The sequence below is a fragment of the Sceloporus occidentalis genome, unplaced genomic scaffold (assembly GCF_023333645.1).
Source record: "Sceloporus occidentalis isolate IW3139 unplaced genomic scaffold, rSceOcc1.0.p SCAF_3, whole genome shotgun sequence".
NCBI classification, from domain to species: Eukaryota; Metazoa; Chordata; class Lepidosauria; order Squamata; family Phrynosomatidae; genus Sceloporus; species Sceloporus occidentalis.
The window spans coordinates 239,469,409-239,487,823 of NW_028316983.1; the positions used below are offsets into that span (position 1 = coordinate 239,469,409).

Below are 18,415 nucleotides of genomic sequence, written 5' to 3' on the forward strand. Positions count from 1 at the left end.
CAGTCAGTTTCAATGAAATGACTCTAACTCTGTCCATTAAAAATATATGCTTGTTTTTACTTTTCTTCTACTGAAGATTTAGTGCTTTCAGAACATGAAAACATGTAAAAACTTGCACATACAGGGTTCCAAGCAATCCATAATATAAATATGTAGCTACTCTTAACCTACCAACCTTCTGTTAGAACTAGTCTTGATCCTTAAAGATTTCTACCGGAACCTGGTGTGAGGGCCATTCAGAGTATCTGTCAAATAATAAGCATCCTACAAATGAGACAAAAGAAAAGGAAAAAAAACATCCTAGTTAAAAGTGCAACAACATCTCAACAAGACATCACATAAAATTATGGCTTGCATCTCTAAGGCCACTCACAAAAGGGCTGCTGAGAATGTCCCTTGGACCAGACCACACACCAACCAGTATCATATCTCTCAAAGTCGATTTAAAACACAAGACTCAAGCAAAATTGGGAAGGCAGAACAATCCATCAAATTCTTTTATCTTGATTTATGTCTTAATAAAAATGGAGCGCAGGAACCAGTTTATGAAAGCTGAGTCTTAAGAAATGACTCCTGAAGAATTTTCTTGAGATTCTATACTTCACATTGCTCTTTTGAAATGATGGTTGATCAGGGAAGACACAGAAATAATCCCATGCATTTTCACATGAATTTTGAATGTTACACAACTAGCACGTGTCAGCAAATCTCTATATATGTATATTTATCTCCCTACCCCTTTTCCTGGAAGATGAAGAATGTTCATATAGGATGCTTTTTTTGTTGTTTTAGAGGATGTATAACATTGTTTATTAAATATTTCTATTGCATTTATCATGGGATTTCAGTGCAGCATGCAAGATAAACGATTTACAACACTTCAAGATTTAAACCATAAATATTTTGACAAAACTATTTATCAAGATAAAAACATATTAAACAGAACAATTAAAACAACCTTAAAGGCTACCATGATTTAAAACCACACAGATGTATACTTAGTCCCCAAGAAGTTTAATAAAAAGCCATGTTTTGGCTTGGTGCTAGAAAAACCAACACTGGCACCAGTCAGAGCTCAAGGAGAGGGCATTCCACAAAAGGGGGGGACAACTGGGAAGGCCCTTTAGCACATCCTCCTGCTTTGTATTGTCCCCACTTGTGGACAAAGACCTCTCCTGCAGACCTCAGTTCTTGGGCAGGTTTGTGTGTGTGTGTGTGTGTGTGTGTGTGTGTGCGCGCGCGCACCTTGGCCTATCGTGACCGCAATAGTCATAACAGCAAACAATGTTAAGAACAATACATACATCTGTACAACCTGATGATACAATAAAGGCAAGAGGCAGGTTATTACCAATAAAAACAGGGACTTACTGTATATACTCATGTACAAGTCTAGAAATTTTAGTCAAAAAAACTGACCCCCAAATCCTGCCTGACCTATCCATGGGTGAATCCCAACAACACATCACTGTACTTTAACTCTTATTTTAAAAAGGAACCATGCCCTGTAAAAAGCAAGAGCATAATCTGTCCTGAAAGCATTGACCCCCCTCTATTCTCTCATCCATCCAGCCTTTAGGATGAGCACAAACAGTTGTGCCTGCTGGAATTTTGTAAGTTGTTTGGCATTGTTTTCCTTGCTTCATCCTTTAGATCCTTTGTCATATGCTCCTAAGTTTTACTCTCGACTTTTGCACGGATCATATGAAAATCCATAATTTTGGCCCTAAAATCAACATATACATGAGGCCAACTTATAGTTGAGTATATACGGTAATCTTCAAATCCACTTGCATTATACTGGACCTCAGCTGAAGTTTTTAAAGAGTGAGTTTACATTTGTACAAAATGTGGTGCCGCATTACAAGTGCACAAACACCATCACATCCCACTTCCAGCTTTTATTTTCTAGAAATGCCTCATTGTCAATTTTAGAAAAAAATTATAGCATTTCAATTTTCAAAATAACCTGTTTTTTAAAACAAATCTGAATTTAATAGAAACATATAATCTCTTATAATCTGAATTTATGAGCCTCTTCAGAATGTATAAATGGAGAGAAGAGGGACACCAGGTGACTGAAAATTTTGTGTATCATTTTCTAATTTTAAAGAGATTTGTTGAAGGCTCTATTCAGTTTAAAATTAGTGTTTTATGCCTGTACCAGTCAAATTATATATTGCTAGGTACAGTGACCTCCAAATGGCTCACATTAAGAAGTAGATAGAAAAACAGTATAAACATATAAAATACTTTAAAAATAATAAATAATGTAAAACATTAATCAATCAATAAGAAAGAGAGGAGAGAAAGTAACTATGGGGCAGAATGTCTGCTTAAATAGAATTTCCAACAGGGATTTAAGGTTGAATCCTGTTTCTGCCTTTTCAAAGTGTTGGAGAAGACAGTTCCAAAGAATTGGCTCTGCTGTCAAGAAGACTTGCCTTCCAGATGTTGCCAGACAGCATTCAGTTGGTTGTAGAACTAGCAACAGAAGTTTCAGCAGCTAACAGAGCATATATAGGAGAAGACTGATTCTATTCTATGATTCTATCCCAATCCCAAGACTTCGTGGGCTTTTTTGATCAACAAAATCTTAGACATGGTTAGATAATGCAATCCAGTGTTCCAGGGAATCTTTACATTTTCAGCACTTCCTTGACAAGGAGCTAGGAAAGAGACAATAAGATCTTTCTTAAGTTCACTTGCCCTCCAAAACCAGAATCTCCTGCAATGTGCAGCCATAAAGGAACATCGAATGTGCTCTGTGAACTGAGATTGTAACTGTGAGCCACAGAATATGCCACTGAAATATACAGAAATGCAGGAGTATGTTATCTTAACACAAAGGCTAATGTGGAATGAGTTCCTTGGAGGCAAAAAGAAGAAGAAAAGAAAACCATTGCTCTAACAGTTTGCTACATACTGTGTTTGCTCTACTGATTTGTTTACTACAATGAAAATCAATTATGCTACATGACAAAAATAACACTAAGTTTTGCAACTCACCACTCCTTCCAGCTTACTTTTGTTCCACTTACTCTTTCATCTCAGACATAATTTTAAGAACATAGAAAACTTGCCAGCTGCTTTACTACTCCAGGATTTAAAAATGCCTCAGAGGAAGCTTCAGACATGCAACAACAATGCTATCTAGGGCACTGCTTGTTAATATTTTGTTTTCCTTTAATCTCTCTAACATTCACTTCCATATAAATATCAGGCCCAGTTAGTAATTTTTTTTCAACTCAAAGCACTTGTGTTAAGTTTCTTGGATGCTGCCCATGAAGTCATTTTCTCAGTGCAGACATGTCTCCTACAGTCTACATGTGAGCTCTAAAGATAAGCTAGAACGTTATTCTTGTTCAAGAGACAAAACCAATATTGTAAAGCAAATAAGACCATTCACCTGAAATCTAACAGGCCTGATTTCAAAACCTATCTCAGCTGTTGTCAATTTTCAATGAGAATTTTGGCAAGTCAAGCCGAGTCTTAATTTTCCCTCTGTAAAATGGGAATTGCCATGATAAGAATTTAAAAGTATTTTGAATAGCTAAAGTGTTGCATAAACACAAACTATAAATTGCACCATCTGTGTTGTATGCAGAGTTTAGGTTGAGTCAAATAAAAGTTGGCTGCCCTGTTATACAAGTTGGTTTACTGCTAAACCATGTCAAGCAGTTTCAAAAACTTGTCCTCATGTGGGGCTCATTTTATTTTCCAAGCTAATGCCAAGACACTCAGATCAATTTTTATATACAATTCAGGAAATAAGAGCCTATGAGGAGACAGGTATACAGAAATCTATCACCAGATTGCACTGTAATGATTAGATCCACCATTCCCTCATTCTCCCTTCTATGTTCAACATGGGGTAAGCAGGAAGAAAATCCTATCTGTAGTGCCACAGTCCTAAACTAGGAGCACGCACAAGATTCATGTGCCCCAGAAGTCTATTTTTGTAGCCATAGGAATCCTCCAAGATACCCTTCTAACAGCCCTGCAGGGGAAGAAAAAAATAATAATTTGGGGAAAAAAATAAGAATTTCTGCTCTTTTTCAAGTTCCTCAAGGTTTACTTCCCCCCCTCCCATACCACCCCAAAGGAAGAAGGGGGTGGACATCTTGTAACCTTTGATGTTTTAAAGGACTAGTAACAGTCCGCAAGAGGTCCTGTGGGTTGAAAACTGAATCTCACAGCATGTCCACGCCCAGGACAGAGGCTGCAACAGTGGCTCCTACTTTTCCATCAGCCAAGAACAATTAAAATAATGAACAAATCACACATACCTCTGTTGTGCATTAAACAAGCAACAATATGAAACATGAAGGCAGCTTTGGGTGAGGCCTCGGATCTTGAGAAACGCTAGGGAAAACTCCACAGGAAGAAGAGTACAGAATCAGTTATTAAACAACGAACTATAAGGCAGAGAAATGTCAAGCAATGAAGGTTGCACCAGCTATGCCTCTTCTTCGACATCTACCTAGCATGGTTCTGCCATGCCTTTCATCATGTTATTTGAAAGACACAGGTATACAAATCTTTCAGTAACTAAAATCTGCCAGCTTCCACAAAGATTATAAAAATGGTGAAGAAAGTTGCTAAGGAACTCATACAGACATGAAAAATAATCAAGGAGTGAAGTCACCCCATGTGCTGAACTCTCTTATCTCCCAAAGGCTTCACTCAATTTAATTCAAATATTCCAGAAACATTTTACCACTAGAAGAATTATTACACAAGGTTTCAAGCAGCAAGTATGCTTTTGAGGTGGGGAAAGAAAAAATAGAAATCAAACAGAAAATGTAGGAGTGTCTTCTGACCCTCAAAATCTCTGAAGCTTTGGTGAACCAAAAAAAAAAAATCTTCCACAAATGAAACAGTATATTCACACCTAACAGGAGCACCAACAACATAATGTTACAACTTCCATGTTACACCGTATAATTAATACATCATTGAGGGATGGGCAATTTCCATCGAGCTTAAAATTGGCCATTGTAAAACCTTTGTTAAAAAAGCCCTCCCTTGACCCCCTGATGCATAATAATTATCGGCCAGTATCGCTATTGCCATTTTTGGGGAAGGTGATCAAGAAAGCGGTTGCAATCCAGCTTCAAGTGATCTTGGATGAAACGGATTATCTAGACCCATTTCAAACCGGCTTTCGGGCCGGTTACGGGGTTGAGACTGCCATGGTCTCCTTGGTCGATGATCTCCGTCTGGACATGGACAGGGGTAGCGTGTCCCTGTTAGTGCTCTTAGACATCTCAGCGGCTTTCGATACCATTGACCATGGTATCCTTCTGGAGCGCCTGGGAGAGTTGGGAATCGGGGGCACTGTACTCCAGTGGTTCCGATCCTACCTCTCGGGAAGGCTCCAGATGGTGCAGCTGGGGGACGTCTGCTCCGATAAGAGGGCCCTTACATCTGGGGTCCCTCAAGGAGCCATTCTGTTCCCCATGCTCTTTAACATTTACATGAAACCGCTGGGAGAGATCATCCGGAGGCATGGGGCGCGGGGTTATCAGTACGCTGATGACACCCAAATAGTCTTCTCTATGTCTCCGACTGATTCAGTGACCAAGGATGGCATCTCTCCTCTCGTTGCCTGTCTGGAGTCGGTAATGGGCTGGATGACGGAAAACAGACTCAGCTTGAATCCAGAGAAAACGGAAGTACTCGTGATAGGTTCTCCTGGCCCAGGGATGGCGGTGGTTCCACCTGTCCTGAATGGGATCACGCTTCCCGTGAAGGACTCTGTGAGCAGTCTGGGGGTGCTCCTCGACTCGTCGCTCCACCTTACATCTCAGGTGGATGCGACGGTCAGGAGCACCTGTTATCAGCTTCGGCTGATACGCCAGCTGCATCCCTACCTGGGCCGGTGGGACCTTGAAACAGTAGTACAGGCTCTGGTAACCTCTCGTTTGGATTTCTGCAATGCACTCTACATGGGGCAACCCTTGTACCATACCCGGAAGCTGCAATTGGTGCAGAATATGGCGGCAAGACTGGTCACTGGTACATCCAGGGCCAGTCATAAAACACCGGTCCTTAAAGACCTTCATTGGCTGCCTATTCGCTTCTGGGCGCAATACAAGGTATTGGTTATCACCTATAAAGCCCTACATGGCTTGGGCCCAGGGTACTTGGAGGACCGCCTTTCCCCATATAATCCGCCTCGCACACTCAGGTCGGTCGGGAAGCAATTGTTGAGGGTTCCAGAGGCTAGATTGTCTACCACCACCCAGAGGGCCTTTTCTACCTTGGCCCCCAAGCTCTGGAACTCGCTTCCCGACAAGCTCCGCTCGGCCACCTCATTAGACCAATTTAAGAAGGGGTTAAAAACACACCTTTTTAAGCAGGCATACCCCTGACTTCTGTTCCCTGAAATACCCCCTCCTCCCCTCTCGACAGCACTGTTGAGTTGGTTTATTGCTATGTTTTATATTTTAAGATGTTTTAATGATGTTTGATGGTTTTAACTATTGTCAATGTGAAATGTTGTTAACCGCCTTGATCTCAGGAAAGGCGGTATATAAATAAAATTTTATTATATATTTATAAATATATATAAAAGTTTACCTGCTTTTTTTAAAGTGATCAGAACTTTAACTAGTGTTCAGTTAATTATAAAGATTTATTGAAGTAGCTGCAACCAGAAAATAAAATGGAAATTCAGAGGAGGAACTCAAAGGGAGAGATGGCAGCAAAGGAAGCAAGAAGTGATTTCAAAGTAATAGGATGATGGTAAGTTTTGAAGATTTGCCAACTTCTGCTGAAGTGTCCAAATACTTGCTACTCTAGTCGACAGCTACCACAAAGCTAGTCAGGAGTTTCAACAGGCAACTCCTAGTAAGCCTACCTCTTCTTCAAGGACTTCTTCAGATGTTTCTCACTTCCCTGCTCCTAGCTGAGGTCAGTTTGAGTTTTTTCCAGTTCATCTCCCAAACAGGATTTCACATTGTCACTCAGTTCCACTTTTCTCAAAATAGTAACTCATGCTTATTTCTGAAGGTCACAATATACCAGGAGTGGGAATCGTGCATCCTCCAGATTTTGGATGACAAGTCCGTTCCCTCCTAGCCAGCACAGCCAACAGTCAAGAAAATGAAAGGTACAGTCCAACAATATCCATTGGTCCTCTTGATTTCTACTATTGTAATACAGTATATATTGTATATACTGAAGGTGACTTAATGTATAAATTGAGGACAGGTTTTGGGGACAGAATTAGGGATTTGGATATGACCCCAATGATAAACTGAGAGTAACATCTAGGGGCATGTAACAAAGGATCTAAAAGAGGAAGCAAAGGAAAACCATGCCAAAGAACTTACAAAATTCCAGCAGGCCTAACTGTATTCACTCTAAAGCAGGCCTACACAACATACGGCTCGGGACCTGCATGCGGCCCGCCAAAGGATTTTGGACAGCCCCCATGAATGTGGAATGACTTTAACAAGGCTCTGCTGCCACTCAGGTTCCTCTTGAAGAGAAGGCCATGTGGAGGAGGAGGCAGGGTGAAAGCTGGCCCTGAAGGCTGGGTGGCAGAGGAGGAGGAGGGCAGGCAAACACTCACCCTGTGAGGTTCTTCCACTGCTTGGCTTTGTCCCAAGGAGAAGGTCAGGTGGACAGACTGCCATTCAAGACTCTGATGCCTGGCTTTCTCCTGAGAAGAATGGGTGGAAGAAGAAGAGGAGAGACAAACACTTGCCCTGCAAGGCTTCTCCTCCACCCAGGTTTCACCTGAGAAGGCGGAGGAGGAAGATGGGCAAATGCTCAAGGTTCCTCTATTGCTTGGCCTTCTCCTGAGGATAAGGACAAGCAAGGCTGCTCTGCAACTCAGCTTTCTCCTGAAGAGAGGGCCAGGCAGAGGAAGAGGAGGGTGGAATTAATATTAATTAATTCTAAATAAAATAAATGATTAATATTATTAATTAATTATATTTAATTAAAATCTGTCTGCATCCTGAAGAAGTTTAGCCTATTTTAGGTTTGGCCCCGCTTACTGCCAATTTGTGCAATTCTGCCCTAAAGTCTGGATGAATAACAGAATAGAGAGGGGTCAGTGCTTCCAGGACAGATCACATTCTTGCCTTTCACCAGGGGATGATTCCTTTTCTAATAAGAGTCAATGGCAACTTTGGAGACCAGTGTTCGAATCCCTGCTCTGCCATGAAACCCAAAGAGTGACCTTGGGCAAGTCACACTCTCTTAGCCTCAGGGGACAGCAGTGGCAAGCCTCCTCTGAATAAATCTTGCCAAGAAAATCCCATGATAGGTTCACCTTGGGGTGACCGTAAATTGGAAATGACTTGAAGGCACACAACAACAACAATAACAACGTACAGTACATACATTGTTGTGGATCTATCAACTCAGGTTTTTTGAGTCAATTTTTAACTAAAATTTCTGGACTTATACATGAGTATATAGTACAATAGTTAGTGTCTGAAAAACACCATGTAGAAAATTCTAAAATGGAGCTGTAATGTAACTCAAAATACATGCAGTCACTAATCTGGACTCTTGACTCTTTCAGTACTCTAGTGTACAGGCGGGACATAATAAGCTACACTCATACAAGCATTTACTATGGGAACCAATACTTGAAATCTGTTCACAGAAGTCCTGCAATAAAAGATTACTCAAGATACCTGAAATAACAGAACTTTCTGAAGCACATTCAAGAACTCAGGGGATATTTTATCTTGAAAATGTGTAAACACACTTCTTGCACTAAGTGGCCACACCTGTTGTGCCAGAGAAGGAACCCACTTTCCTTTCCTAAAAGAAGATTATTGCCAAGGCAGATTCCCTCTCACTGTTTGTGCCATCTACAGGGAAAGCCCATTTGTACATCCATGTACTTGCATTATTCATGAAAGCATGCATTCTTCCCTCTTCTTAAACCTAGGATAAGGAAGAGTGGGTTACTGTGATTATAGGGATCCATTCCTCTTCCCTTAACCACCAACTCCAGCTGTATCACAATAGCTGCATAGTCATAAGTATTTTACAGTTGTACAACTGTTTTACTGATTATGTTAAGTAGATGGTCTTAGGACAAGGAATTCGAGCTGAGAACTGAATTTTGCACATCCCATACAAGCCGCACACTTATCAAGGAACATAGAAAACATGGAGCGATATCTATGCTATTGATTTCAATTTTTTAATTATTACTCTTTGCTATAGTAGTAAGCTAGCTGTATCCAAGTTCTAATATACAGGCATGTCTCAGTTTAATAAAGCCTCTGAGAAAGAAGCTGTTTTTTTACAAAGGTTTTTTTAATGCCTGTTCAGCTCCCCTTCCTCTTTTCCTTCCTACCTGATCCTACTGCAGTTGTGTGTGGGAGCTTACAACACACAAGGCAAACAGCAGCTGCTTCCAGAATCCCCTACTGAGCATGCGTGAACAGCAAAACAGAGAAAAGGGGGCAGTAGATAAAGCTGGCCTCACCAACTATTTCCAATACACTTTAAAAAGGACAGATTTATAAGTCTACCCACTAAAATGTAAATCATAAGAAAAGTGAAATTTGGTGAAAAAAATATTTATAAGCCCTGGGTGAATTTGGAAGATGCCATGGTCTCTAGAAGGTTTATTCATGAAAGGCTTACCTGAAAGCCAACCTGGTTGTTTTATTTCACATCTGCATATCTTCAGCTCAGAATAAAAGGTCTACTGAAGCATGTTCTTTTTTGTGATGTGGAAACCTGTCCCTATTCTTTCTGTTAACGATGTAATCAGGAACACATTTACTCTGTTAATTTGAAGTATACCTGTACAGCAACCTCTAGTTGCTACAACCTGCTCCCACAACACAATGCAGCCTGACGGAATTGTTTGAGCTAGCTGCTGAATCTTTAGGACAAGTGGACACCAAGGATTCCGCTCCATGATTCTTTGATATAAACTACAGTGCACTGCAATGCAGGCCTTTTATTTAACAACCTGCCCTGTAGACAAGTCTGACCAGGAATTCCATGCAAACTAGTCCCTTCTCCATGATTATCACAAACACATTAGTAGGTTGACAAAGAGGGAAAAGAATTCGGTTCTTCTTCCATCAGTCTACTTCCTAAAAGGTAGGCCTTTATGTCTTGCATAGAAAGGCTAAGCTACATGTGTTTCTATACTGGCAATAGAAAACATCACACTTAAGTAAATATCTTGGAAAATATTCTGCAGGCTAGTAATTTATGTTGTCTTCTTTACAAGACTAATGAATAGAATGGGTATCCTTGTTCAGAGATTGCACACAATCAAGGCCCGGCTCCCTCCCTGAATGAGCAACAAAGCTGTTAGACCCTTCCCCAGGGTCAGCTGGTGTAAACCAAATTTAATTGTACTATTCTTTTAATATTGTGAGCTGCTCTGGGTCTCAGATAAATATAATAAGAAAAATAACCAAATGACGTTTCTAAAAAAAATCTTTTTTAAAATAAAATTGATTATTCAGTTTTTTAAAGTCTGATTATTATTATTATTATTATTACTGTATTCCGACGCTATTACTGGAACAACAAGGACTGTTTGAATTTAAACATTTTAACAGCTTATTGACATGCAAAGGAATCTTGTAGCACCTTTGAGACTGTGAAAAAAGTTGTAGCAAAAGCTTTCGTAGACTTGGTCGACTTCCTCGGCTACATCTGAGGAAGTTTACAGAGTCTACAAAAACTTTTGCTACAACTTTTTTCAGTCTCAAAGGTGCTGCAAAATGCCTGTGAATACTGATATCCCACACTAGCACAGCTATGTCTCTCAATTCTACACGCGTAGAAAGAAGTTTATTGGCAGCAGTTTATCGTTGGACCAGCATTCAGTGTCAGTTGTTTCTTTTTTATAACTTTATTTTACAGTGTAAGAAATGGCATTCAAAAACAAATCCTTCAATTAATGTAAGTTCAACCAAAATAACCTGCTTTAAAAGTGCACTTTATTTTTTAGAAAAATTACTATTTAAGCTAGTGGCCATAACATCTGAACTGCATTTTGCTACTTAATTTTCTGATTCATTCCCTGTATTGGTGTAGTCTTACACATTATTGAAAAATGAAATGAAATAAAATCCACCACCGATAGCAAAACACTGGTTTAAACAAAAATATGGGTAAGCAAAAGTTACCACCACCAACCCCCCCCCATCTGACCCCTCACACTGTAGTCCACTGCACAAATAGTTTATAGCAATAGGATCCTGACAAACAAACTAATTAATATTTTTAACTCAATCTGTTAGGCAGCAGTAGCATTCTCACTTTTAGCTTTCAGTGGCCTTTTGGAAATTATGCTTCCATCAAGTGACACAAAAACAGGGGAAACCTGCTTAATATCAACCTTAACCTGTTAAGAAAGATGTGACACCATTTGTTATCTCCACCTTCCTACAAAAAGTTAAGGTAGACAGCTTCCCCATATTTAGGGTTGCCATAACCCGGCGGGGGGTGGGAATTTCCCGCTTTTGGACCATCTGCACGGTTACGGTACGGTTTGCCCCCCGCCCCCGGGCTTTTTTATTGTGCCGCTATGGCGGCGCCTTTGGCCGCTCTTGTGGCCGCCACCGCCACCACCACCAATGCAGCTGTCGCTGTGTGGTGGCCTGCCTGTGGCTGCTCCTCTGGCCGCCGCCGCCGCCACGGTTCGGTAGGTGCTCCAGCGCGCCCACACTCACAGTATTTAATTTTCCCGGGTGCGCTGGAGGAGCACCTACTATTGGCTGGCAGGCTGGCCAATAGCGGAACAGCCCGCCCCCTGCTTCAGGAGTCTATGACTGCTGGCAGAGGGCGGGGCTGTTCCAGCTCTCTGCCCCCATTGGCCACCCAGGTTAAAGAGGAGGAGCTCTCCTCTGTTTATTTCCTGGGCCGGCGAGCAGTGAAGGACTGAGGTGGCGGGCGGAGGAGGGCACCGGGCAGCCCCCGCCACAGCAACAAAAGCGGCAGCCGCAGCAGCAGCCAAAGGGAGAGGAGAGGACCAAAGTTAGGCCTCTGGGCCGGGGGGGGGGCGTTTTTGGCTAGCTGTGTGAGTGTGTATCAGTCTGCAAAGGGACCTTCCACGTTTATCTTTATCATCATCATCATCATCGTCATCCAAAGGCCTAGCTATGTGAGTGTGAATCAGTTTGCAAAGGGACCTTCCATGATTATCAATATTATTATTAGCATGCAAAGAGCTAGCTGTGTGAGTCAGTTTGCAAAGGGACCTTCCATGATTATCAATATTATTATTATTAGCATGCAAAGAGCTAGCTGTGTGAGTCAGTTTGCAAATGCCCAAATGTGCTTTGTGTGTGTTTTGGAATGGGGGAGGGGGTTGGCCAGAAAGGGAAGTACATTTCTGCCATCTGTCTAGGAATAATGCCAAAATGTCCTCCATTTTGATCATGCCTAAGAAACATGCATTTATATTAACATTTTTAAAAAATCATAATTTTTTCGCATGTCCTCCATTTTTATAAAATGTGTCCTACATTTGAAAATATTGCCCTACATTTGCCCTACATTTGTCCCGGTTTGGAGGTCCAGACTTATGGCAACCCTACCCATATTCAAAAACTGAACTGATTGCTAACGGCCTCATTCAAGCCAAAATAATATCCAATCTTCAGCAGTACGAAATCAGACAATAAAACTCTTGTCACTTTATATAGTGACTGTTCTGGTTCACCATGTGTCAATTTCTATTCAAATCAACAAATTGCACAAGCCTCCTGAGCAACCAGCTGGGAGGAAGATTTATTTACCCTGAAGTGAAAATACAAAGAAGTTTACTTTTCATTAACATGAAGAAGCCTACTGTCACCACCACTTTTCATTATTTTTCTGCAAAGTAAGGCAGGGTGGGACAACATGAAGTCACCATGCTGACACTTCTGGAAGGTACAAATTTAAGGCTAGGCTGTGATGAGATATCACCTGACTGCCTGCACAAAAGTCATCCAATCTAGTCAAGTACAGAAGATTACATCTGTTCTCACTCAGATGTGACACGTATTTCAATCACCTGCTTGGATACACTTCTACTTAATTCGTTAAGGCTGGTAAGAAACAAATTCTAATACACACAGTTCCCATACATAGTACGCAACAAACACTTCTTAGATATACCCACAGACTGGGCACAGTATACTGCAATGAATTAATTTCAATATTACAGTGGGCCCTCCACATTCATCGGGATTAGGGTCACAGGACCCGTCAAAATGAAAAAACTGCAGATAAAAAACTGCTCTTTTTTTACCTGAGAGAACACCTTTCTAAGAATCTCTAGGTCCTCCATCTTTATGGCCAACATCTGGCTGAAGTTAACCACAGAATTGCACTGGAGGATCTACAAATGCCTAGAGAAGGGTTTTCTCTAGAAATCTCTAGGTGCTCCAGTGTGACTCTATGGTCAACTTCCAGCAGAGTTGCACTGGAAGACCTAGAGATTTCTAGAGAGAACATATTAACCAAATCCGTGAATAATCAAACCCGCAAAAGTCAAAGCCGCAAATGTGGAGGGCAGGGGGGGGGGGTGGTCTTACAATGTTATATCAGTAGACTCTCAGATTCTCTGCAAGAATCCTACCATCAGCAGAAAGTTTCTGAAAGCAAAACCCAAGCTTCCAACCGACACACAAGTTATGGGTGCTTTCATTACACATTTAAACCGTCTTAAACCATCTCTCACCTCATTCTTGCTTTCTTGTACAAACCCCCTTCTCTGTAGTCAAAAACCATTTGCAATACTCCTAAGAAAATAAAAACAAAGCCTGCTCCTTCACTTCCAGGGTCTTTTGTTATCAGACACCATGACGTTTTTATATACATTTAACAGAAGAAGAAGAAAGCTTCATTATGTATATTGCTCACTAACAGCCTTCCAAAGTATTAAGCCTAGTATTTGACTTAGCATCTAATCGCAGGAAGACAGATAAACATGGAAGGAAGTGGGAAATGGTGTGATAAAGAATTATTAGTTGATGCCTGTCATTTCTCATCTTGATTATTCCGGGTAGTTTCAGGGAAACATTCATGATATCTCTCCACCACCCTAACACAGTTTGTTATTTCCCCAGTTTCATGTAGAAAGGATAGGCAAAGCCAGCACTCTCTTGTTTCCAAGAAAAATTTGCCCTAAAGTACAAAAGACTGTCAAACAACAGTCTTTTGTTATGAACTGTTTGGTTAACCAATAAAACAAACATTTCAAACAAGAACCCCCCCTCCTTTTGGCCACCCAACTTACAGAGCAGTCTTCCTCTAAGATTGCTGAGAGGGAAGAAGAGCCAGCTTCTAATGTTTCTGAACACCAGGACTGTATGCATTTTTGAAAGTGAAATGGTACCCCTTTCTCCTGCAAATGCCCAAAGGGAAGACGTCTTACAAGGTACAAGGCACTTTCAAATCAAATCTCCCATCGCCTCTCCATTTGTGATATGTCTCCTCCCTAAAAGAACAGGACAAGGAAGTTAGCCTTTCTCCGCCTCTTCATTTAAAAAAAAGGCAGGAGGAAAAGAGTCATGTAAGGCATATGCCTCTCGCCAAGACACATCTTTCCAAAAAATACCTTACCAAAAACAAGACTTTTGCTCAGCTTTGACATAAAAGTCTCCAGGTTCCACTCAACCCTTCTTAGTTCTTAAAGAACAGTGCTAGTTTTAGTCTTTTGGAGGATTCTGGCACTCAGTTAATATTTTTTCCTAGTATTTTGTTGTTAATTTAATCTTTGTTATGTGCTGCACTTTTTACATCTTAAGTCTCAGAAGCACCCTACAAATATGTCTGTGAATGCATGGGAGGAATGGATGCATTCCTATGGAGTGGGGCACTGGGAGGGATTGGGAGAGATGTGTTGTGTGCCTTCAAGTCTTTTCTGACAAATGGAGACCCTATCACGGGGTTTTCTTGGCAAGATTTGTTGAGTGGATCTTAGCCATTGCCTTCCTCTGAGGCTGAGAGCGTGTGACTTCCTCAAGGTCACCCAGTGGGTTTCATGGCTGAGCTGGGAATCGAACCCTGGTCTCCAGAGTCATAGTTCAACCCTCAAACCACTACACCATGCAGGACAGCACTCCTAAAATAATCAGAGATATTAGGAATGGAGTGTTCCTGCCTAGACACTAACAGTATCATATGAACAGAAGCAAATGGAGAAATTTAGGGGAGACATGCATACACTCCCAACTTTTTACCAATGAAAACTGGGCACCATGCTGGAGACAGCAAGTCTGAGAGTGAGTAGTAATATTAACTACTACTGAGTTAACAGAAATCATTAAAGTATCTCCTAGTGTTTCATAGATGAAAACTAGGACACATGCAGAATGGCAAAAGGTATATAAATAAAAAATTTATTTATTATTATTTATTTAAAACATACAAAAGCTAGGACAGCATGCAGCAGTTTGCCTTTACCTGAACCTTCTGGGAAGGGCAATATTCTGCCCTGTAGAGCGCAAATTCCTTTTGCACTTTGAATTATGTTTGCAGAGAAAGTTTGGAAAGAACTGGGATATATGCGGCTGTGCAATAACAGAGCATGACCAAGATGGCAAACATTACTAAGGAGGAAGAACACACAAGTTAGGAGAGGTTGCAGCAGTTTTCTTTTGCCTGAACCAACTGGCTAATATACCACTCCCTCCTCTCCTTCCATTTCCCCACTGACTTCAATGAGTGCAAACTACTTTTGGACTTTGAACTACTCCCACTGCAGAAACTGAAGCATCCTCCACTTGAGAGGACGAGAGAGAAACTAGGACATTTTAAAAGCAGCTGAAAAAAGCGAAAAGATAGAGACTAAATTAGGATCACCTCTACCAAAACTGGGAAAGTTGGAGTGCATGGACTGGTTGCCTGACAACAGAGCTAGTCAAAAAGTAAAGTGAAAAATTAAAACTGTTCTTATTTGGTTTTGAACCATTCTTTTTGAATCACCTTGTATTTGAAAGTTGGGAGGAGGAAGTAACCAAGTCTACAAAAGCTTTGACTTCTTTCACCCAGTTAGTCTCAAAGGTGTTAACAAGATCCCTTTGCATACACACCAGAATAGGGTCAAAATGGCAAAAATTATTAATGAGGAGGAATGCACAGGCTGGGGGCAGCTTCTGCAGTTTGCTTTTGCCCAAGTCTACTGGGAAGGGCAAGACATTCCAGCCTAACATGGCTATGTCTCTAAATTCGTCCTGCATATGGCTGCATCTGCACTGCAGAAATAATTCAATTTGCGACCACTTTAACTGTCACGGCTCAAGGCTACGGAATTCTGGGAACTACAGTCTTGTGAGACGCTTAGCCTTCTTATCTGTCAGAGAGTCTGGTGCCACAGAAAACTACAAATCCCAGTATTCCACAGCATGGAGCCACAGCAGTTAAAGAGGTGTCAAAGTGAGTTATTTCTGTAGTTCAGATGAGCCATTATGTCTGCCCCCGGATGAAGGTCTGCTTGATGGGTCCTCCTCTGTGACCCCCACATTCCACCGTATCTGGGGGCTCAGAGGGGAGGGCTTGCATGTGGAAAGCCCTTAAAGTTATGCTGTGGGAAGAGGAGGGAGAGAAGATTTCCCAATATAGGTGAGCCAGAGAGGTTAGAAGCATGACTCCCAAACTCAGGCCTTCCAGGTGTTTTCAACTTCAGCTCTCAAAATCCCTGAACACTGGGCAAAAACGCTGAGGCTTCTTGAAGTCCAAGACATGTAAAGAACCAGAGTTTCGGGATCGCTGGGGTGTATCCACCCTGTAGAATTAATGTTTGACACCCCCCTTTAAGTGCCGTGGCGCCATCCCACAGAATACTGGGATTTGGTGTAGTTTGGTGAAGCAATAGCACTCTTTGGCAGGAAAGGCTGAAGACCATGTAAAACTACATATCCCAGGATTCCACAGGATGGAGCTACAGCATTTAAAGTGATAGTGTCCAACTGCATGGTGTACCAACATGGTTTAGTGGTTTGAGCGTGGGACGATGACACGGGAGACCAGGGTTTGACTCCCCACTTGAGTATTAAAACCCAAGGTCAACCAACCTTGGCCAAGTCACACTCTCTCAGCCTCAAAGGATGACAACATCAAACCCACCTCTGAGGAAACCTGCCAAGAAAACCCTACTATAGGGTCACCATAAATCAAAAATGGCTTGGAGGCACACAACCACTAGTTACTAGGCCAGTGAGTAGACCACTGTGTCCCAAACTTTGGTCTTCGAAATGTTTTGGACTTTGACCCCCAGAAACCTCAGACATCTGGGCCAGTGGTCAGGATTTTCTGGGAGCTGAAGTCCAAAGGATCTGGAGGACCAAGGTTTGGGAACCACTAATAAATGTACCGCGTGGTTGGAGCCACTTTGGTCCTCAGTTTTGGACTACAACTCCCACAAGCCCCAGCCAGCTTGACCAACCCTCTGGGAACCGAAGCTGAAAAAAAAAATATCCGGAAGACCAAAGTGTGAGGAATTATGGGAATTTGGGGAGCAAACCTCCTCCCCCAAGGTTTAAGGGACCTCAGAGGAAGAGGAAAACCAGCATGGTGCATTGGATTGAGCACTGAACTGTGACTCTAGAGACCAAGGTTTGAATCCCCACGCAGCCGTGGAAACACACTGGGTGACCTTAGGCAAAGTCACACTCTCTCAGCCTCAAAGGATGGCCATGGGAAAAAAAAGCAACCACTCTGAACAAAAACCCCATGATAGTTTTGCTCTGTGCGTGTGTGTTCAAGTCATTTCTCATTTATGGCAATCTAAGACGAATCTATCATGGGGTTTTCTTAGTAAGATATGTCCAGAGGAGGTTTTGCCATTGCCTTCCCCTGAGGCTGAGAGTGTGTGACTTGCCCAAGGTGTGTCTCATGGCTGAGCTGGGATCCGAACCTTGGTCTCAAGTTGCAGCCCAACCCTCAAAGCACTAAGGTCCAAAACACACCGCAGAAATGATCCAGTTTGAGACTGCTTTAACAGCCCTGGCTCAATGCCAGGGAATCCTGGGAACTGTAGTTTTGTGAGGCATTCAGCCTTCTCTGTCAGAGCGCCCTGGTGCTGCAATGAATTACAATTCCCAGGATTCCCTAGCACTGAGCCAGGGCAGTTAAAGTGGTCTACAAACCCCAAACTTCATCTGAGGAAGTAAACTGAATTGACATTCTCACACACCTAGGGCTTTTATATATATATATATATATATATATATATATATATATCTGTCTGTCTGTCTGTCTATATCTGTCCCTGGCTCCCACTCCACCAAAAGCATCTGAGGAAGTAGACTGAAGTCTTGGAAAGCTGCTGCTGCCAACAGTCTGGAAGGTGCTACAAGGCATGAAGTCAAAGGCTTCCATGGCCGGCATCCATCGTTTCTTGTGGTTTTGGGGCTATGGGGCCATGTCCCAGAAGAGTCTCTGAAGATGCCAGCCACAGACGCCGGCAAAA

General features: G+C 41.9%; 2 protein-coding genes across 5 annotated transcripts in view; one reads left to right on the forward strand and one right to left on the reverse strand.

Annotated features, from left to right (window-relative positions):
- The window catches only part of ZFAT (zinc finger and AT-hook domain containing), a 191,863-nt gene that overhangs the window by 172,520 nt on the left and 928 nt on the right, over positions 1-18,415 (reverse strand). For 3 of the 4 annotated variants that reach the window (XM_089518001.1, XM_089518002.1, XM_089518006.1), the window contains exon 2: positions 176-264. The exons of the other annotated variant lie outside the window; for it this stretch is intronic. The gene's annotated coding sequence lies outside the window, so the exon portion shown is untranslated. The remainder of the gene's footprint in view (positions 1-175; positions 265-18,415) is intronic. 4 annotated transcript variants of the gene reach the window in all.
- Positions 11,540-18,415, forward strand: part of LOC149317664 (uncharacterized) — a 52,373-nt gene continuing 45,497 nt past the window's right edge. Inside the window, exon 1 of the mRNA XM_089518396.1 lies at positions 11,540-11,656. Within this exon, the coding sequence (XP_089374522.1) occupies positions 11,540-11,656 (117 nt within the window). The remainder of the gene's footprint in view (positions 11,657-18,415) is intronic.